A 23259-nucleotide genomic window follows, 5' to 3' on the forward strand; every position below is an offset into this window, starting at 1 on the left:
ATTATAAATTAGTGATTTTGGATGCCTAGATAAAATTTGTTTCACTTTTGGTTTAAAATATCTGTAATGAAAGTACAAATATTAAAAGGTTAAATGATGATTTAAGGAGGTTTATCTAAGTCTCTTGGTTATTAATAACTTAGGGGGGACATATAATATCTATACATAAAGAAAACATGCTTACTCTATAAAGAACAGTTGTTTTTGCAGATTAAGAGGTATTTTATGTGTTGTGCATTCGTTTTATCTTTTCACTGTTGGCATAACTGTGAAATTTTTGTGTTTTGCTGATAAATGGGATTTTTACCAGTATATCGATACTTTAAAATTTTTAGTTGTTCAGCTCACTATCATCAGTCAATATGTGGAAGATAATATGCTAATATCAGATAATTCTCTTAATTGATTTTCCAGTATCCTCATGTTGATGTTTTATGGCTCTAAAAGTTAATTTGAATATTATATATATTTTTAGAATTATAAATATGTATTAAAAGACCCATGAATACAAAATATATTTTTAAATTAGTCCTTAATAATTAGAAACTATGTTATATTTTTTCATGGGTTGAAATTTTTTACAAACTCTTTCACTATTAAACAGATACTGAAAGATACTTGAATTCTGTTTCATGCCAGCTATAGTACAGAGTTCTCAAACTATAAAGATAATAACATACATGTCCTATCTTCGAGGAGCTCACTGGGGGCACCTTTCTTGGTCTTTCCTTTTAAGCTGTCCTCCCCACGAAGTTACCTCTGTTTCTTGTAGTACTTTTGTTAAACTTTCTGCTCTACATTGCAGCAGTTTATTTGAATGTCTTAAGAGACAAGGAGTTGCTTGAGGACATAATGCCTCTAGGTACTCAATAAATATTTGTTGAATTAAAAGATGTTTCTGTTATTTGTGGGTACACATTTAATGTAAGTAGTGGTATTGCTCTTTTCCAGGATTTCAAGAGCCCATTCTTATTTTCTATCTTAAATATTTTTCAGGTTTTGTATTGACTTCTATTTAAGTCACAAGGTACACACTCTCTCTCCCTCTCTCTCCACCCTTTTCTGTCTCTTTTCTGTCTCTCATGCAAGTTTTTTTGGGGTAATATAGTGGTTCCCAAACATTATGATTTAGTCATCATGGTCAAAGCTTCCTCCAAAGCCTCTAGTTTGGATTCCTTATTATTAATCATTTATGACAACATTAAGTCCAGTAGGAATCATTTGGTTTTTTGTTGTTAAGTTTTTTAAAAAGCCTTTCTTTTTGTCTCATAATTTAGGGTTTGTCCAATCCAGGTAATTATCATGAATTTTGTCGATTTTTGGCTCGTTTAAAGACAAATTACCAGCTGGGAGAATTAGTTATGGTGAAGGAGTATCCTGAAGTTATCAGATTGATTGCTAATTTTACCATTACTAGCCTACAGGTAAATAAAAATATATAGTTGATGTTAAACTGTAGATAGTTTTAAAACACTTTCTTGGTAAGATTTGGTAGGGATTTTAAAAAACATTTATTAGAGCACTTTGCTAAAAATGTTCATTGCAAGATTTTAGGTAAAATACTTCTTTGTAACAAATTTTATAATAATAAAAATTTAGAGGCCATCTAAATATCTAATAATTAAAGACCAAATTGAGATGCTGTAGTAAAATCTATGTGGAGAAATAAAATAAAGTTTTACAGATTAGTTTTTGGAAAAATTCTTTTTGTAAGTTTGGGGGGAAGTTTTAAAACCATATTTTCCACATGATATCAACTCTGTGAAAAAATATTCCTGGAAAGATTAGAAGGAAGTTCACAAACATTTAACAGAATTTGCTATTTTAAATGTTCATTGGTTATAATCAGAATAAAAGTTTATTTTAAACTGTATGTTTACTAATTTTGCCTCTCCATTTCTTATTCTAGGAAGACATAATGTCATTTTAAATAACGTTTGCTTTATTTTTTTGTAGCATTGGGAATTTGCTCCCAACAGTGTTCATTATTTATTAACTCTCTGGCAAAGGATGGTAGCATCAGTTCCTTTTGTGAAATCAACTGAACCCCACTTATTAGACACTTATGCACCAGAAATCACGAAGGCCTTTATCACTTCTCGGTTGGAATCTGTTGCCATAGTTGTGAGGTATTGAAAACTAAATGTTTTTGTTGTATTTTCATCTTCTGCATCTTGGAATTTTTAAAAATGGAGGTAAAATTTACCTATGGTAAAATTCACCTTTTTTAGTATACAGTTCTATGAGTTCTGACAAGTGTATGCCGTTGTGTTTAACAGCACAATCAAGATATAAAATAGTTCCATCACCCCAAAAAGTTTTTTTAGGTTCCTTTGTAGTCAGACCTTTCCCCATCCTCAGCATCTGGCAATTATTGATGTTTTGTTCCCTCAGATTTTTGTCTTTTTTGGATGTTATTACATAAATGAAATCATATAATATGTAGCCCTTTAGTCTGGCTTCTGTCACTTAGCATAATGCATTTGAGATTCTTCCAATTTGTGTCAGTAGTTCTTTACTTTTTATTGCTGAATAGTATACCATTTTATGGATATATCACAGTTATTAGTCCACTCACCTATTGATGGACGTTTGGGTTCTTTCTGTTTTTGCCTTTATGAGTAAAATAGCTGTAAGTGTTCCTATACAGATTTTTGTATGAATTTAAGTTTTTATTTCTCTTGGATAAATTCCTAGGTGTGAGATTTCTGGGTTGCCTGGTAAGTGTATATTTTACTTTATAAGAAATTGCCAAACTATTTTCCAAAGTTGCTGTATCATTTCACATTCCCACCAGCAGTGTATGAAAAATCCAGTTGCTCTGCATCCTCACCAGCACTTGATATTGTCAGTTTTAAAAAATTTTAGTCATTCTAATAAGTGTGGTGCCTCATTGTGGTTTCAAATTGCATTCCCTTAATAACTAACAATGTTGAGGATCTTTTTATGTGCTTATTTACCATTTGTATATACTCTTTGGTAAAATGCCTGTCAAATATGTTCCCTTTTTTTTATTGGGTCGTTTATTTTCTTATCTTGCGATTAGAGAGGTCTGTATATTCTGGTCACAAGTCTTTTTATCATATGTGTTTTGCAAATATTTTTTCCCAGTCCATTGCTTGCCTCTTCATTTCCTTAACAGAGTCTTGCAAAGAGCAAGAGTTTTAAATTTTAATGAAGTCCAATTTATCCTTTATTTTTTTCTTCTAGAAGTTTTATAATTTAAATTTAGGTCCATAATCCATTTTGAGTTAATTTTTGTATATGATATGAGGTTTAGACTCAATGTTATTTTTCTTTCCTTTTTTCCTTTTTGCATAGGGAAGACCAGTTATCCCCAACACCATTTGTGGAAAAGACTATCCTTTCTCCATTGAATTGTCTTTACTCTGTTTTCAAAAATTAATTGACCACATATGTATGGTTCTATTTTTGGACTCTGTTCTCATTAGTCTCTGTTTTTCTCCTTCTGCCAGTAGCCCCTGCCTTGAGTACTGTAGCCTTATAATAAGCTTTGAAATCAGGTAGTGTGAATTTTCACCTTGGTTTGCCCTTTTTAAAATTGTTTTGGCTCTTTTACTTCCTTTGCTTTTCTGTGTAAATGTTAGAATCATCTTGTCAGTATCTAGAAAAAAAAGTCCTGCTGGAATTTTGACTAGAATTGCATTGAATTTGTAGATTAATTTGGAGGAAGAATTGACATCTCAGCAATTTTGAGTCTTTTAGCCAATGAGCATGTTTATCTTTTATTTAGAGCTCTTCTGTGATTCCTTTCATCACTGTTTTGTATTATTCAGTCTTTAGATCTTACATATATTTAAGATTTAATTAGTGTTTTATGTTTTCTGGTGCCTTTGGAGATACTGTTTTTTAAACTTAAATTTCCAATTGTTCATGTTAGTATATAGTAATGAATTCTATATATTGATCTGTATTGCTAGCACCTTGGAAATACACTCACCTGTTAGTAGCTCTCTTGTGGTTCACATTTTCAAATATAGACATTTTATTTCTTATCTTACAGTCTATGTCTTTTATTTCTTTATCCATGATAGAATTTTTATTTAACATAAATAAAGCTTATTTGTGGTGAATAAAAGTACATCTCATTCTAACGTCGTCTGCAATCCTTTTCTTATATATTTGCAGAGATAATTTAGATGATCCACTGGATGATACCGCCACTGTGTTTCAGCAGTTGGAGCAGTTGTGCACTGTTAGCAGATGTGAATATGAGAAGACATGCACTCTTCTTGTACAGTTGTTTGATCAAAATGCACAGAATTACCAAAAGCTTCTGCATTCAGCTTCTGGAATAACTGTGGACATGGCAATTCAGGAAGGTCAGTAAATTTTATATGACCATATAAATAATATAATAATATGGTATTATGTTGAATTTTAAGTAGCTTCATTAATCAATTTATTTAATAATTTTACTGCAACGTATTTTTGTTTATTTCCCCCAATTCTGTTCCTCTAATAATCCATTAATTTTAATAACCTTCTGGGTATTTTGTTGGCTTGATAGTTTTAGTTCTTTATAAGATTCACAGGGAATATTTCTCTCTGGATTCACTATCAAGAAAAGCTGATAATGATCTTTGAGTAGAGTTTATTAATTTATAACTATCTTTTAACTAATCACGTTTCCCTCTTTGCTATATCTGACTGCAAATTCAGAGCCCAGTTTTAGCCAGTAAAAATTTACCGAAGACCTCATCGTGGTTTTGCATTTGTTTATTTGCCTTCACCATGGCTTTATTTTATTATTATATTTCAATTTCTCAATTTCCTCTTTATTTTTCATTCTTTACTGAAGGAGAATTTATTTATTTCTGTATATTTCCTTAATATGAAAGGATTTTCAGGAACATAGGGAATTAAATACACTTTTCAGATTTTAAGTGGGATATCTTATGAGAACGGAACTGGCTATATACATTTCATTTTTTTCTTTTTACATCTTTATTGGAGTATAATTGCTTTACAATGGTGTGTTAGTTTCTGCTTTATAACAAAGTGAATCAGCTATACATATATATATATTCCCATATCTCTTCCTCCTGCATCTCCCTCCCTCCCACCCTCCCTATCCCACCCCTCTAGGTGGTCACAGAGCACCGAGCTGATCTCCCTGTGCTATGTGGCTGCTTCCCACTAGCTATCTGTTTTATGTTTGGTAGTGTATATATGTCCATGCCACTCTCTCACTTTGTCACAGCTTACGCTTCCCCCTCCCCATATCCTCAAGTCCATTCTCTAGTAGGTCTGTGTCTTTATTCCTGTCTTAACCCCTAGGTTCTTCATGACTTTTTTTTTTTTCTTAGATTCCATATATATATGTTAGCATGCGGTATTTGTCTTTCTCTTTCTGACTTACTTCACTCTGTATGACAGACTAGAGATCCATCCACCTCACTACAAATAACTCAATTTCGTTTCTTTTTATGGCTGAGTAATATTCTATTGTATATATGTGCCACATCTTCTGTATCCATTCATGTGATGATGGACACTTACGTTGCTTCCATCTCCTGGCTATTGTAAATAGAGCTGCAATGAACATTTTGGTACATGACTCGTTTTGAATTATGGTTTTCCCAGGGTATATACCCAGTAGTGGGATTGCTGGGTCATATGGTAGTTCTATTTGTAGTTTTTTAAGGAACCTCCATACTGTTCTCCATAGTGGCTGTAGTAATTCACATTCCCACCAGCAGTACAAGAGTGTTCCCTTTTCTCCACACCTTCTCCAGCATTTATTGTTTGTAGATATTTTGATGATGGCCATTCTGACTGGTGTGAGATGATATCTCATTGTAGTTTTGATTTGCATTTCTCTAATGATTAATGATGTTGAGCATTCTTTCATGTCTTTGTTGGCAATCTGTATATCGTCTTTGGAGAAATGTCTATTTAGGTCTTCTGCCCATTTTTGGATTGGGTTGTTTGTTTTTATTGAGCTGCATGAGATGCTTGTAAATTTTGGAAATTAATCCTTTGTCAGTTGCTTCATTTGCAAATATTTTCTCCCATTCTGAGGGTTGTCTTTTCGTCTTGTTTATGGTTTCCTTTGCTGTGCAAAAGCTTTTAATTTTCATTAGGTCCCATTTGTTTATTTTTGTTTTTATTTCCATTTCTCTACTAGGTGGGTCAAAAAGGATCTTGCCGTGATTTGTGTCATAGAGTGTTCTGCCTATGTTTTACTCTAAGAGTTTGATAGTTTCTGGCCTTACATTTAGCTCTTTAATCCATTTTGAGCTTAGTTTTGTGTATGGTGTTAGGGAGTGTTCTAATCTCATACTTTTATATGTACCTGTCCAGTTTTCCCAGCATCACTTATTGAAGAGGCTGTCCTTTCTCCACTGTACATTCCTGCCTCCTTTATCAAAGATAAGATGACCGTATGTGCGTGGGCTTATCTCTGGGCTTTCTATCCTGTTCCATTGATGTATATTTCTGTTTTTGTGCCAGTACCATACTGTCTTGATTACTGTAGCTTTGTAGTATAGTCTGAAGTCAGGGAGCCTGATTCCTCCAGCTCCATTTTTCTTTCTCAAGATTGCTTTGGCTATTCGGGGTCTTTTGTGTTTCCATTACAAATTGTGAAATTTTTTGTTCTAGTTCTGTGAAAAATCCCAGTGGTAGTTTGATAGGGATTGCATTGAATCTGTAGATTGCTTTGGGTAGTAGAGTCATTTTCACAGTGTTGATTCTTCCAATCCAAGAACATGGTATATCTCTCCATCTATTTGTATCATCTTTAATTTCTTTCATCAGTGTCTTATAATTTTCTGCATACAAGTCTTTTGTCTCCTTAGGTAGGTTTATTCCTAGATATTTTATTCTTTTTGTTGCAGTGGTAAATGGGAGTGTTTTCTTAATTTCACTTTCATATTTTTCATCATTAGTGTGTAGGAATGCCAGAGATTTCTGTGCATTAATTTTGTATCCTGCTACTTTTCCAAATTCATTGATTAGCTCTAGTAGTTTTCTGGTAGCATCTTCAGGATTCTCTATGTATAGTATCATGTCATCTGCAAACAGTGACAGCTTTACTTCTTTTCTGATTTAGATTCCTTTTATTTCCTTTTCTTCTCTGATTGCTGTGGCTAAAACTTCCAAAACTGTGTTGAATAAGAGTGGTGAGAGTGGGCAACCTTGTCTTGTTCCTGATCTTAGTGGAAACGGTTTCAGTTTTTCACCATTGAGGACGATGTTGGCTGTGGGTTTGTCATATATGGCCTTTATTATGTTGAGGAAAGTTCCATCTATGCCTACTTTCTGCAGGGTTTTTATCATAAATGAGTGTTGAATTTTGTCGAAAACTTTCTCTGCATCTATTGAGATGATCATATGGTTTTCTCCTTCAGTTTGTTAATATGGTGCATCATGTTGATTGATTTGCGTATATTGAAGAATCCTTGCATTCCTGGAATAAACCCCACTTGATCATGGTGTATGATCCTTTTAATGTGCTGTTGGATTCTGTTTGCTAGTATTTTGTTGAGGATTTTTGCATCTACATTCATCAGTGATATTGGCCTGTAGTTTTCTTTCTTTGTGACATCTTTGTCTGGTTTTGGTATCAGGGTGATGGTGGCCTCGTAGAATGACTTTGGGAATGTTCCTCCCTCTGCTGTATTTTGGAAGAGTTTGAGAAGGATAGGTGTTAGCTCTTCTCTAAATGTTTGATAGAATTCGCCTGTGAAGCCATCTGGTCTTGGGCTTTTGTTTGTTGGAAGATATTTAATTACAGTTTCAATTTCAGTGCTTGTGATTGGTCTGTTCATATTTTCTATTTCTTCCTGATTCAGTCTTGGCAGGTTGTGCCTTTCTAAGAATTTGTCCATTTCTTCCAGGTTGTCCATTTTATTGGCATAGAGTTGCTTGTAGTAATCTCTCATGATCTTTTGTATTTCTGCAGTGTCAGTTGTTACTTCTCCTTTTTCATTTCTAATTCTGTAGATTTAAGTCTTCTCCCTTTTTTTCTTGATGAGCCTGGCTAATGGTTTATCGATTTTGTTTATCTTCTCAAAGAACCAGCTTTTAGGTTTATTGATCTTTGATATCGTTTCCTTTATTTCTTTTTCATTTATTTCTGATCTGATCTTTATGATTTCTTTCCTTCTGCTAACTTTGGGGGTTTTTTGTTCTTCTTTCTCTAATTACTTTAGATGGAAGGTTAGGTTGTTTATTCGAGATGTTTCCTGTTTCTTAAGGTAGGATTGTATTGCTATAAACTTCTCTCTTAGAACTGCTTTTGCTGCATTCCATAGGTTTTGGGTCGTCGTGTCTCCATTGTCATTTGTTTCTAGGTATTTTTTGATTTCCTCTTTGATTTCTTCATTGATCACTTCGTTATTAAGTACTGTATCGTTTAGCCTCCATGTGTTTGTATGTTTTACAGATCTTTTCCTGTAATTGATATCTAGTCTCATAGCATTGTGGTCGGAAAAGATACTTGATACAATTTCAATTTTCTTAAATTTACCAAGGCTTGATTTGTGACCCAAGATATGATCTATCCTGGAGAATATTCCATGAGCACTTGAGAAGAAAGTGTATTCTGTTGTTTTTGGATGGAATGTCCTATAAATATCAATTAAGTCCATCTTTTTTAATGTATCATTTAAAGCTTGTGTTTCATTATTATTTTCATTTTGGATGATCTGTCCATTGGTGAAAGTGGGGTGTTAAAGTCCCCTACTATGAATGTGTTACTGTCGATTTCCCCTTTTATGGCTGTTAGTATTTGCCTTATGTATTCAGGTGCTCCTATGTTGGGTGCATAAATATTTACAATTGTTATATCTTCTTGGATCGATCCCTTGATCATTATGTAGTGTCCTTCTTTGTCTCTTGTAATAGTCTTTATTTTAAAGTCTATTTTTTCTGATATGAGAATTGCTACTCCAGCTTTCTTTTGATTTCCATTTGCATGGAATATCTTTTTCCATCCCCTCACTTTCAGTCTGTATGTGTCGTTAGGTCTGAAGTGGGTCGCTTGTAGACAGCATATATATGGGTCTTGTTTTTGTATCCATTCAGCCAGTCTGTGTCTTTTGGTGGGAGCATTTAATCCATTTACATTTAAGGTAATTATCAATATGTATGTTCCTGTTCCCATTTTCTTAATTGTGTTGGGTTTGTTATTGTAGGTCTTTTCCTTCTCTTGTGTTTCTTGCCTAGAGAAGTTTCTTTAGCATTTGTTGTGAAGCTGGTTTGGTGGTGCTGAACTCTCTCAGCTTTTGCTTGTCTGTAAAGGTTTTAATTTCTCCATCAAATCTGAATGAGATCCTTGCTGGGTAGAGTAATCTTGGTTGTAGGTTTTTCTCCTTCATCACTTTAAATATATCCTGCCACTCCCTTCTGGCTTGCAGAGTTTCTGCTGAAAGATCAGCTGTTAACCTTATGGGGATTCCCTTGTGTTATTTTTCCCTTGCTGCTTTTAATATGTTTTCTTTGTATTTAATTTTTGACAGTTTGATTAATATGTGTCTTGGTGTGTTTCTCCTTGGATTTATCCTGTATGGGACTCTCTGTGCTTCCTGGTCTTGATTAACTGTTTCCTTTCCCATATTAGGGAAGTTTTCAACTATAATCTCTTCAAATATTTTCTCAGTCCCTTTCTTTTTCTCTTCTTCTTCTGGGATCCCTATAATTCAAATGTTGGTGCGTTTAATGTTGTCCCAGAGGTCTCTGAGACTGTCCTCAGTTCTTTTCATTCTTTTTTCTTTATTCTGCTCTGCAGTAGTTATTTCCACTATTTTATCTTCCAGGTCACTTATCCGTTTTTCTGCCTCAGTTATTCTTCTATCGATCCCTTCTAGATTATTTTTAATTTCATTTATTGTGTTGTTCATCATTGCTTGTTTCCTCTTTAGTTCTTCTAGGTCCTTGTTAAATGTTTCTTGCATTTTCTCTATTCTATTTCCAAGATTTTGGATCATCTTTACTATCATTATTCTGAATTCTTTTTCAGGTAGACTGCCTATTTCCTCTTCATTTGTTAGGTCTGGTGGGTTTTTATCTTGCTCTTTCATCTGCTGTGTGTTTTTCTGTTTTCTCATTTTGCTTATCTTACTGTGTTTGGGGTCTCCTTTTTGCAGGCTGCAGGTTCGTAGTTCCTGTTGTTTTTTGTGTCTGTCCCCAGTGGCTAAAGTTGGTTCAGTGGGTTGTGTAGGCTTCCTGTTGGAGGGGACTGGTGCCTGTGTTCTGGTGGATGAGGCTGGATCTTGTCTTTCTGGTGGGCAGGTCCACGTCTGGTGGTGTGTTTTGGGGTGTCTCTGGCCTTATTATGATTTTAGGCATCCTCTCTGCTAATGGGTGGGGTTGTGTCCCTGTCTTTCTAGTTGTTTGGCAGAGGGTGTCCAGCACTGTAGCTTGCTGGTCGTTGAGTGAAGCTGGGTGTTGGTGTTGAGATGGAGATCTCTGGGAGATTTTCGCCGTTTGATATTATGTGGAGCTGGGAGGTCTCTTGTGGAGCAGTGTCCTGAAGTTGGCTGTCCCACGTCAGAGGCACAGCGCTGACTCCTGGCTGCAGCACCAAGAGCCTTTCATTCACATGCCTCAGAATAAGAGGGAGAAAAAGTAGAAGGAAATAAAGAAAGAGGATAAAATAAAATAAAATAAAGACATTAAAATAAAAAATAATTTTTAAGAAAAAAAAATTTTTTAAAGAAAAAAAAACAGACGGACAGAACCCTAGGACAAATGGTGAGAGCAAAGCTATACAGACAAAATCTCACACAGAAGCATACAAACTCACAAAAAGAGGAAAAGGGGAAGAAATAATATATCTTGCTCTCTAAGTCCACCTCCTCATTTTGGGATGATTTGTTGTCTATTCACGTATTCCACAGATGCAGGTACATCAAGTTGATTGTGGAGCTTTTATCCGCTGCTTCTGAGGCTGCTGGGAGAGATTTCCCTTTCTCTTCTTTGTTCACACAGCTCCCCGGGTTCAGCTTTGGATTTGGCCCCGCCTCTGCGTGTAGGTCGCCTGAGGGTGTCCCTTCCTGCCCAGACAGGACGGGGTTAAAGGGGCAGCTGATTCGGGGCCTCTGGCTCACTCAGGCCGGGGGGAGGGAGGGGTACGGAGTGCGGGGCGAGCCTGCGGCAGCAGAGGTCAGCATGACATTGCACCAGCCTGAGACGCGCCGTGCGTTCTCCTGGGGAAGTTGTCCCTGGATCACAGGACCCTGGCAGTGGCAGGCTGCACAGGCTCCCCAGAAGGGAGGTGTGGAGAGTGACCTGTGCTCGCACACAGGCTTCTTGGTGGTGGCGGCAGTAGCCTTAGCATCTCATGCCTGTCTCTGTGGTCCACGCTGATAGCTGTGGCTCGCGCCCGTCTCTGGAGCTCCTTTAGGCCTTGCTCTTAATCCCCTCTCCTCGCGCACCAGGAAACAAAGAGGGAAGAAAAAGTCTCTTGCCTCTTTGGCAGGTCCAGACTTTTTCCCAGACTCCCTCCCGGCTAGCCGTGATGCACTAACCCCTTCAGGCTGTATTCACGCTGCCAGTCCTCTCCCTGTGCTCCGACTGGAAGCCCAAGCCTCAGCTCCCAGCCCCCGCCCGTCCCAGCGAGTGAGCAGACAATCCTCGGGCTGGTGAGTGCCGGTTGGCACCGATCCTCTTTGCGGGAATCTCTCCGCTTTGCCCTCCGCACCCCTGTTGCTGTGCCCTCCTCCGCGGCTCCAAAGCTTCCCCCTCCGCCACCCGCAGTCTCCGGCCGCGAAGGGGCTTCTAGTGTGTGGAAACCTTTCCTCCTTCACAGTTCCCTCCCACTGGTGCAGGTCCCGTCCCTATTCTTTTGTCTGTTTATTCTTTTTTCTTTTGCCCTACCCAGGTACTTGGGGAGCTTCTTGCCTTTTGGGAGGTCTGCGGTCTTCTGCCAGCGCTCAGTGGGTGTTCTGTAGGAGTTGTTTCACGTGTAGATGTATTTCTGATGTATCTGCTGGTGTTGGAGAGTCTCCTGCAGAGGCAGGTGGTGGCTGTGTCTCACTTTGAGGACAAGAACAATGGCAGCAGAAGTTCTGGGAAGCACTCTTTGGCATGAGCCCTCCCAGAGTCTGCCATTAGCCTCACCAAAGAGGCTAGGTGGCTATATACATTTCTAATAGGAGGCAGTTTAATTAAGGTTCCAGGATGTTTTTGTTTTCTTTCATATTTGTTTGGAAAGTGAGTGGTAAGGGATGATAGTCAAACTTTGAGTGATTTTCCATTTAAACTCTTTTAAAAAAAGTTCTTTAAAAATTATTCTATACATTTACGTATTGTCTTCTAAAAATGACTTTTATTCATTATCTGTTTTTTTTGGTTTTTGTTTGTTTTCTGAGTCACACAGTAGTGCTCAGCAGCAGATAGAGGAATAGTTAACCTTCTTGAAATGTTCTCTTTTATTAGTATCTCATTATAAATTAGATGGAGGAGAACTAACATTTTACTTTGTAGCATCTTGTCTTCATGACTGAATTCTTTCTTTAGCAGAGTTCTGAAAATTATTAAATATCCAGTACATACAAAAGGGTATTTATATATTTTGAGCCATAGTAACTAGCAGTAACAAGCACCATCACATAGCTTAAAGAACAGGTCAATACCAGTATCTTTGCTGTTCCCTTTTTCCTACCAGCAAAAAATACTTGATGTTTGTTCATTAATTGATGCCTCTTTTTCATAATTTTACTGCATATGTATGTACTCTGAAAATAATGCATGGTTTTGCATATTTTTGAACTTTATACAAATAGAATCAAAATTATTTATTCTTTTACAACTTGCTTCATTATTTTTTCTCAGTGTTGCATTCATGAGAGTTTGTGTGGATGCTGTAGCTGTAGTTCCTTCATTTGTACTGCTGCAGTGCTGTTGTTTGAATATACTGCAATTTATTGATGCATTTTCTTGTCAGTGGGTATTTGTGTTTTCTGTTTTCTGCTAATGCAATGAATGCTGCTCTAAAGATTGTTATATATAGTAATTACACAGTCAGCTTCAGTAGGCAATGCCAAACTATATTTTACAAAGTGATTGTACTACTTTATATCCCACCCACTCTTATCTAGATCCTCACCAATGGCTCATAATGTTAGACTTTTTGTCAGGCTAGTTGAGGTAATATACCTCATGCATATTTTACTTTTCACTCTCATGATTATTAATGAAGTTTAGTGTTTATGTTTATGTTCTGTCATCATCAGTGATATATATGTTCATCACTTGTGTTCATTTCCTCCTCACCATTTGGATTATTTTGGTCTTTGTTTTTTTTATACTAATGGAGCTCTTTATAATATTTTAACAGTAATCCTTTAGTTGTTTGAATTGTAAATATTGCCCTCAAGTTTGTTACCTGTTTTTACGTGTAACTTTAATGTGTCTGTTCTCTTAGTTTTCATATCTAATTTTATTTTAATTAATTCACCCAATCTTTTGAAGAGGTATTATATTTACGTTGTCCAGAAAAAAGAAATTAAAATGGGTTCTGTTCCAGTCCTATAATCTGTCCTACTGTTCTTCACTCTAACAAATAACGATTCTTTTTTTTCTTTTTTTTTTTAATAAATTTATTTATTTATTTATTTTTGGCTGTATTGGGTCTTCGTTGCTGCGCGCGGGCTTTCTCTAGTTGTCGTGAGTGGGGGCTACTCTGTGTCATGGTGCGCAGGCTTCTCGTTGCGGTGGCTTCTCTTGTTGTGGAGCATGGGCTCTTCAGTAGTTGTAGCACACGGGCTCCAGAGCACAGGCTCAGTAGCCGTGGCACACAGGCCCAGTCGCTCCACTGCATGTGGGATCTTCCTGGACCAGGGTCCGAACCCGTGTCCCCTGCATTGGCAGGCAGACTCTCAACCACTGCGCCACCAGGGAAGCCCAAATAACGATTCTTATTGGTTTTGCATCTTTCTGAAGTTTCTGTATGCATGTACAATTAGGAATATATAAGTTCTTATCCCCTTTTATTTACATGGAATGTGGCATACCACACTCACATTTTACTCCTTGCTTTTTCTCATTTAACAATGTATTTTATAGTTATTCTCAAATCAGTATACAAAGAATACTTAATTTTTATAGATGAATAATATTTTATTTTTTGAATGTGTCATAATTTATTTAACTATTCTCTCCATTGTTGAGCATCATTTGAGTTATTTGCCATCTTCTGCTATTAAAACTAAGGCTGTACAGATTAACCTTGTACTTGTCATTTTATATTTATGCGAGTATATCTGTAGGATACATTTCCAGAAGCAGAATTACTGTTGGGTAGAAGGGTTAATGTATTTATAATTTTTATAAATATTTCCAAATTACTGTCTGTAAGGATGGCACCAATTTACTTGTCCACCAGCAGTCTATGAGAGCTCCATGTTACTGCCTTCACAGGACAGTATTAACAAGCTTTTGAATTTTTGGTAATCCTATAGGTGAAAAATGATTTCTCAGTATAATTTAACATTCTCATATCAGTGAGGTTAAGCATTGTTTATTTAAGAGCTATTTGGTCTGGTTTTTTTTTTCGTTTTTTTTTTTTTTTTTTTGCAGTACGTGGACCTCTCGCTGCTGTGGCCTCTCCTGTTGCGGAGCACAGGCTCCAGACGCACAGGCCCAGCGGCCATGGCTCACGGGCCGCTCCGCGGCACGCGGGATCCTCCCGGACCGGGGCACGAACCCGCATCCCCCGCATCGGCAGGCGGACCCCCAACCACTGTGCCACCAGGGAAGCCCTGGTCTTCTTTTTCTGTAAAAGAATTACTCATTTTTTTGGCTCAGTTTTTTGTTGTTGGGTTATTGGTTCTTTTTTTCTCATTGATTTTTTTTTTCCTCATTGACTTTTAAGAGCTCTTTATATTTTAGAAAAATGAGCCCCTTGTCTGTGTTGAGTTGCAAATATCTTTTTCTTTTTTTTGAGTATACAGTTTGAATTTAGTAGATACATAGCCATGTAACTACCACCACATTCAAGATAGAGAACCTTAGAAATAATTTTCTCATGCCCTTTGATCCGTTTTCCTAACTCTATATCCAGGTAACCACTGGTTTTTGTCACTATGGTGCATCTCTTTTGGGTTTTTGTGTAAATGAAATCATACAATAACTAGTCTTTTGTGTTTGACTTTGTTTGCTTAGGATAATGGTTTTGAGATTCAAACATATTTTATATATAAATATTTTGTTCCTTTTTATTGCTGTGTAGTATTCCATAGTATGGCTTTTTCTTTAGTTTGTCTAGCTGTTTACCACTTAATGGATATTTGAGTCATACTTACAGTTTTTGGCTGTTATGAATAAAGATGTTGTGAACTTTTGCAGACAAATCTCTGTATGTACTTAAATTGTCATTTCTCTTGGGTAAATACCTGTGACAGTTTGCTGGGTCATATGAGAAATGTGTGTATAATATTATAAGATACTACTACGCTATTTTACGAAGTGTACCATTTTTCATTCCCATTAAGAATGCTCCACATCTTCATCATCATTTGATATTGTCTTGTTAACTTTAGGCATTCTACTGGGTATCTAGTAGTAGTATCTCATTGTGGTTATACTTTGAATTTCCTTGATAATTAATGAAGTTGTGCTTTTTTGGCCATTCTTATATCTTCCTTTGTGAAATGTCTGTTCACAATTTTTGCCCATTTTTATATTGGGCTGTTTGTTCTTTTGTACATAGTCTTATTATTGAAATTATAAGTGTTTAATATATTCTGTATACAGTCCCTTCTTCACATACATGTTGCAAATATTTTCTTCCTGTCTGTCCTTTGTCTTTGCAACTGTCTTTCAAAGGGCAGAGTTTTAAATTTTGATGATCTGCCTTTTCAATTTTTTCTTCATGGCTTATGCTTTTTATATTTAAGAAATCTTCTGTAACTGAAGTCCACGAATATGTTCTATATTTTTCTTCTAGAACTTTAATAGTTTTAGCTATTATGTTTAAGTCTGTGATCCACTTTGGGTTAATTTTTGTGAATGATGTGAGGTAAGGATAGGGTCTCCTCCCCAACCTGTACAGTTATCAAGTTGTTCTAGCACCGTTTGCTGAAAAGACTGTCTTTTTTCCTATTGAATTATCATGTACCTTTGTCAAAAATCAGTTGGCCGTAAAAGGCTAGGGTCTGTTACTAGACTCTATTCTGTACCATTGATCTAAATTTCTATCCTTATGCCAATATTATACTGTCTTGGTTACTATAACTTTATAAGTCTTGAAATCAGGTAATTTAAGTCTTTCAGTCTTGTTCTTCTTTCTCAAAATAGTTTTGTGTTCTACGTCTTTTGGTTTTCTGTATTAATTTTAGCATCAACTTGTCAGTTTCTTAAAAAAAAAAAACCTCATTAGAGTTTTGATTGAGGTTGCCTCAATCTATATATCAGTTTGGTCCATCTTAATATCCAGTTGATGGACATGATATATTGCTCCACTTATGTAGGTGTTTTAAAATTTTCTTTGCAATGTTTTATTGTTTTCAGTTCATAGGTATTAAAAATCTTTCACAAAATAAATGCCTATATATTTTGGTGCTATTGTAAATTTTGATTATTCTTTGCTATTTTATATAAGACCAGAATTGATTTTTGTCTTTGTGTCCTGTGATTTTGCTGAATTTACTTATTAGTTCTAATAGCTTTTTTTGTAGATTCTTTAGGATTGTTTTATATGATCATGTCACCTAAAATAAAGACAGTTTTATGTCTTGTCTTCATGCCTTTTATTTCTTTTTCTTTCCTTATTCCACTGGTAGGACCTTTAGTACAATGTTGAACAAAAGCGATAAGAATGGATATTCTGGCCTTGTTTCTGTTTATACATAGAAAGCATTGAGCCTTTTACCATTGGTAATAAATTTGATGAAGTTCCCTTCTGTTTCTCAGGCGATTTATAATGAGTGGGGCATTGATTTCTTTGAATGCTTTTTTATGTACCTACTCAAATGACCTTTGTTTTCTGTATTATTTTACTAATATAATGAATTATATTGGTTGATTTTTCTGTTAAACCAGCTTTCCATTGCTAGGATAAATCCTGCTTGGTTACGATACTGTTCCTTTATATAGTGTTAGATTCAGTTTGCAAAAATTTTATTTTACATTGATGTTCGTGAAGGATATTTGTCTGTAGTTTTCTTTTTTGTGATGACTTCGGTTTTGGTAACAGGATAATACTGGCCTCATAAAATGAGTCAAGAAGTGTTTCTTCCTCCTTCTTTACTTTCTGAAAGAGTTTGTGTTGTATTGGTATTATTTCTTTCTTAAGCATTTGATAGGATTCATCAGTGAAGCCAGTGGGCCTGGAGGGTTTATTGTTATGAATGAAATTTTGTTAATTGGTATAGGACTATTCAAATGTTCTCTTTCACCTGGGGTCAAATTTAGTCATTTGTGTGTTTCAAGGAATTGGTCCTATTTTTAAATTTACTGGAATAAAGTTATTTCTAATTTTTCATTATTATTCTTTTAATGTCTGTAGGATCTGAAGTGATGTCTTTTCTTTCATTCTTCCTATTTTAAAAATTGAAGTATACTTGCCACATAATATATTATTTTCAGATGTACAACAGTAATTTGGTATTTGTATATATTAGGAAATGATCACCACAAAAAGTCTAGTTAACATCCATCACTACACATAGTTACAGATTATTTTTCTTGTGATGAGGACTTTTGAGATCTACTATTTTAGTAACTTTCAAATATGCAGTACAGCATTATTAACTGTAGTCACCATGCTGTACATTACATCCCCATGACATTTATTTTATAACTGGAAGTTTGTACCTTTTGACCCCCCTTCATCCATTTGATAAGTTTTGCCCTTTTTCTTTTTTCCCCCTGATAGACTAACTAGGTATTTATCAACTTCGTTAATCTTTTCAAGAAATCAACTTTTAGTTTCACTGATTTTCTTTCCTTTTTTTTTTTTGTTCATTTTTTATTTCATAAGTTTTTTGGGGGGGCTTTATTATTTTCTGCCTTATACTTGATTTTATTTGGTCTTTTTTTCTAATTTTGGATGGAGGCATCACATCTTTAATTTTTAGATTTTTTTGTATTCTAATAAAAACATTTAAAGTTATAAATTCTGCTTTGAGCATTGCTTTAGCTGCATATCATGAATTTTGATCTTTTATTTTCATTATCATTTAGTTAAAATTATTTTCTAATCTGTTATTTCTTTGGTAGTTTATGGATTATTCGAAGTATGCTTTTATTTCCAAATATTTGGGGCTTTCCTAGTTGTCTTATTGTTTCTGATTTCTAATTTAATTCTACCTTGGGCAAATATCATTTTGTATGATTTCAGACTTTAAGTTTATTGAGACTTGTTTTATGACCCAGCATATGGTCTCTCCTGACACACAGACCATGTACACTTGAAAAGAATATGTATTTTACCATAGCCATAGTTGGGTATAGTAGTATGTAAATAGAAGTTAAGTCAAGATGATTAATAGTATTGTACAGATATTCTTTGTTTTTACTGATTTTTTTCTGTTATTTTTGGGGCCTATTTCTATTATTTACAGAGAAAGAGGTATTAAATCTCCAAATATGATTGTGGAATAGTCTATACTACTTTTTATTTTTTTAATTAAAAAAATTTTTTTTTATTTTTGGCTGTGTTGGGTCTTCGTTGCTGTGCGTGAGCTTTCTCTAGTTGTGGTGGCTTCTTTTGTTGCAGAGCACAGGCTCTAGGCACACGAGCTTCAGTAGTTGCAGCACGCGGGCTCAGTAGTTGCGGCACGTGGGCCCTAGAGCGCACGGGTTTCAGTAGTTGTGGCTTGCGGGCTCAATAGTTGTGGCTCGCAGGCTCTAGAGCACAGGCTCGGTAGTTGTGGCACACAGGCTTAGTTGCTCCGCGGCTTGTGGGATCTTCCTGGACCAGGCATCGAGCCCGTGTCCCCTGCACTGGCAGGTGGATTCTTAACCACTGCACCACCAGGGAAGTCCCATATACTACTTTTAATTTTCAATTTTTGCTTCATTTAGACATTTATAATTTTTTGTCTTCCTTGTTAATTGATCCTTTTATCTTAAAATCTACCGCATTTGATATTACTGTAGCCAGTGCCATCTTATGCTTTCTGTTTACATGGGATATCCTTCACCATCCATTTACTTCCAGTCTGTCTGTGTCTTTATTTTTAAAGTGTGTCTCTTGTAGACAGTGTATAGTTCTTCCTTTAAAAAAAAAATCACTGCTGACCATCTCTGTCCTTTAATTGAAATGTTTGGTCCATCTACTAAATGGGGTGGAGGAAGACTATCAACTCAATACCATTTAAACTGCTTCCTTAGAATAAGGTTTTTCTTATCACACTGGTAGTCTGTATTTAGGCCACTCGCTGTGTGAGGTCTGAATTGAGGGATTTTTCCTTCTTTCCTGTGACTAACATGGAAGTCAAGTTAGACGGTTTTCTGTTTTGTCTTTCTTTGTCTAGGGCAGACAGTTCACTTCCTTGCTAAGGGTGTTAAGAGTTTCTTGTTGGAGTCCTCTTACTGGGCATGCCCTAGGCTTTGTCCTTTGTCCTTCAAACAAGAAGCTCAAGTTCTCTAGTTGTTTCTATGCCTATATCTCAGTTTCAGCCCAAACATCTATTTTTGCCTTTGTGGATTTATTTTACTTTCTTACCAACTCAGTAATATATTAGGTGCCTTTGTGCAAATTAGAAAAAACACCCAGGCAAGTATAGTATGCTAGTATGGTGAGTAGAGTACAGGCTGGATTTCAGTCCCCGCTTGTCCCTTCAGTTCTTTTTGTAGATATGTGGTTGCCCTGTAAGCCTGTCTTATAGTGTTTTGGGTTTTTTTTGCCTGATGACACAATGGCAGCCTTATATAATATCTTTTCTGATTCATTTCTTATATTAATTCAGATTATGTTATAATTTACTTCATGTTTTACCAACTACCTATAAAAATCACATTTTTTGTTTTTGGTTTTATATCACAATTAGTGTTTGCTTCTTTAAAAGTAAAGAATTAGTAGTAACTTTCACTTCAGTGTGGTCAACTACATGCTCTGAAAGGCGTTTGAGCTGCAAACAGTCAGATCCTGCATTGCTTGGCTTGAAATAAGTATATGAAATTTCTGAGGTTCCTACTCCTCCAGTCTGCTCTCCTCCACTTCTCTGTCCCTCTCTCTTCTGACTACTTCCCCCTCAAAAAATGAACTTCAACCAGAATGAACTGGTGGGTAGCAAACAAGGGCAAAAAAGGCAGTGTTGCCTTTAAAGGCAAATTATCAATGATTAAATTGGTGGCAAAGCCTTAGGCTAGTAGCAAAGTCAGTGTACTGAACTTGGGATTCTTATATTAAGTTGGGCCCTTGAGAGGGGATATAGTGGTCTGAAACTGGTAGATCCCCTTGCCTTCCAGCAAAAAAGTAAATAAAATCTTCTTTAAAGAATAGCAACCATACTTTAGTGCCTTAAGAATCCTGCAGATTAAGAGCAGTCAATTAACTCTTCATGACTTAAAAAATAACCAGCACACAAACAACAAAACAAGATACCATGACTGAGCACTAACAAAAACAGTGAATGGTTTATTTGATTTAGATCTCCTCAAGGACTTAAGATATTGGAATTTTATAGGAATATAAAATATTCAAAATATTAATATTTTGATATTATTTGATATTAAAATATTAATATCAAACAAGACTGTAAGATAAAAAGCATTACTAGAACTGGAGATAATCGTTTGTATACTAAGGAGGTATAACAATTTCAAATATCTAGTACCTTGAAATAGTCTCAAAACGTCAAGCAAAGAATGGTGATCCTGTGGGAGAAATTGACATATGTACCATTATAATGAGGAGTTGCAGTACATTTCTGCAAATTATTGTTGATAGATATGGAAATCAAAAGGATTTGAACAATATAATTAACAGACTTTATTGAATTGATGTATATAAAATGCTGGAACCAACAATTAGAAAATATTAATAGGACATGTGGCATGTTTTTAAAGGAATTGACCAAGAAGAACAAAGCTAGAGTCATCATGCTTCTTGACTCTAAACTATATTACAAAGCTATAGTGATCAAAACAGTATGGCATTGGCATAGAAACAGATACATAAATCAGTGGAACAGTATAGAGAGCCCAGAAATAAACCCATGTCCACATGGTCAGTTAATATATGACATAGAGCTAAGAATATACAATGGGGAAAGGACAGTCTCTTCAATAAATGGTGTTGGGAAAACTATATAGACACATGCAAAAGAATGAAACTGGACCCCTATCTTACACCATACACAAAAATAACACCATACACAAAAATAACTCAAATCGAAAAGACTTGAACATAAGACCTGAAACCATAAAACACCTAGAAGAAAACATAGGTAGTAAGCTTCTAGACATTGGTCTTCGCTGTGATATTTTGGACTTGACACCAAACGCAAAGGCAACAAAAACAAAAATAAGTAAGTGGTAAGTGGGACTACATCAAACTAAAAAGTTTCTGCACAGCAAAGGAAACCATAAGCAAAATGAAACGGCAACCTACCAAATATGAGAAAATATTTGTAAGTCACATACCTGATAAAGGGCAAATATCTAAAATATGTAAAGAACTCACAGAGCTCAATAGCAAAAAGATAAACAGCCCAATTAAAAAATGAGCGGGGGATCTGAATAGCTATGTTTCCAAAGAAGACATATGAATGGCTTTCAGGTACGTGAAAAGGTGCTGAACATCACTGATTCTCAGGGAAATGCAAATCAAAACGACCATGAGATATCACCTCACACCTATTAGAATAGCTGTTATCTTAAAGACAAGATATAACAACTGTTTGCAAGAATGTGGAGAAAAGGGAACCCTGTGCACTGCTGGTGGGAATGTAAATTGGTATAGCCAATATTGAAAACAATATGGAGGGTCCTCAGTTAAAAACAGAACTACCATATGATCTAGCAATTCCACTTCTAAGTATTTGAAGAAAATGAAAATACTAACTCAAAAGGATATCTACACTCCCATGTTCATTGCAGCCTTGTTTACAATAGTCAAGACATTGAAGCAACCTAAGTATCCACTGCTGGAGGAGTGGATAAAGAAAATGTGGGGGGTGTGTGTGTGTGTACACATAAACATATGTATGTAAAATTATTATACATTATATATATAGTATATAAGGAATATTATTCAATCATGAACATCTTGCCATTTATGACAACACGGATTGACCTTGAGAGCATTTTAAGTGAACTAAGAGAAAGACAAATACTGTATGATTTCATTGTATGTGGAATCTGAAAAACAAAACAAACTCGTAGATACAGAGAACAGATTGGTGGTTGCTGTGGTAGTGTTGGGGAGTGGGTGAAATGGGTAAAGATGGTCAAAAGGTATAAACTTCCAGTTATAAAATAAATAAATCATGAAGATGTAATATACAGCATGGAAACTATAGTTAATAATACTGTATTGCATATTTGAAAGTTGCTGAGAGTAGATTTTGAAAGTTCTCACCACAAGAAAATAAAATTTGTGACTGTGTGGTGATGGATGTTAACTAGACTTATTGTGGTGATCATTTCCCAATACATACAAATATCAAATCATTTTGTTGTATACCTGAAACTAATATATTTCAATTATATCTCAGTTTTAAAAAATTAAACAAGTATTAGTACATAAAGCAAGTCTCAACAAATTTCAATGACAGTATCATAGAGTCCAGATTTTCTTACCAATTTGCGATTAAATTAAAACCAACCTGTAAAAATTACAAATTCCATAAAGTTGGTAATTTTATAAACATACTTCTGAGTAATTATGGAGTAAAAGAAGAAGTCTTAAGGAAATTAAAAAACAAAGAAAAGTGGAAATACAACATGTTTGGAATTCAGTAGGAAATTTATTTCACAAAAACAAGAAAGGCTGAAATGTGACTTAAGCATCCAAGTTGAGAGGTTAGAATGAGAGGAGCAGATCAAACCCAAAGAAAGGAGAAAGAAGGGAACAAAGAGCAGAAATTAAGGAACTAAACAACAAAGATTCAGTAATATCAAAAAAATCAAGAGTTAATTCTTTAAAAGTACTAATAAAATTGACAAACCTCTCATGAGATAAGAAGAAAAGAGAATTCACAAATAACATTAGGATCAAGAGGGGAAATACAATTACAGATACAGCAGAGGTTTAAAAGATAAAATTATACATAGTATTTTTTGAAGTCAACAAATTAGAAAACTCGAAATTAGTAAATTTCTAGAAAAATAACTTAA

The 23259-nt window shown here is 35.3% G+C and overlaps 1 protein-coding gene across 3 annotated transcripts in view; it reads left to right on the plus strand.

Moving 5' to 3' along the window:
- Nucleotides 1-23259, plus strand: part of RANBP17 (RAN binding protein 17) — a 313424-nt gene that overhangs the window by 36363 nt on the left and 253802 nt on the right. For all 3 annotated transcript variants that reach the window (XR_009563505.1, XM_030829950.2, XM_030829951.2), the window contains exons 10-12: nt 1278-1424; nt 1957-2129; nt 4150-4343. Coding sequence is in view for 2 of the 3 variants with exons in the window: in XM_030829950.2 (XP_030685810.1) it covers nt 1278-1424; nt 1957-2129; nt 4150-4343 (514 nt within the window). In the remaining variant the exon portion in view is untranslated. The remainder of the gene's footprint in view (nt 1-1277; nt 1425-1956; nt 2130-4149; nt 4344-23259) is intronic.

The sequence above is a fragment of the Globicephala melas genome, chromosome 3 (genome assembly GCF_963455315.2).
Source record: "Globicephala melas chromosome 3, mGloMel1.2, whole genome shotgun sequence".
Taxonomy (NCBI): Eukaryota; Metazoa; Chordata; class Mammalia; order Artiodactyla; family Delphinidae; genus Globicephala; species Globicephala melas.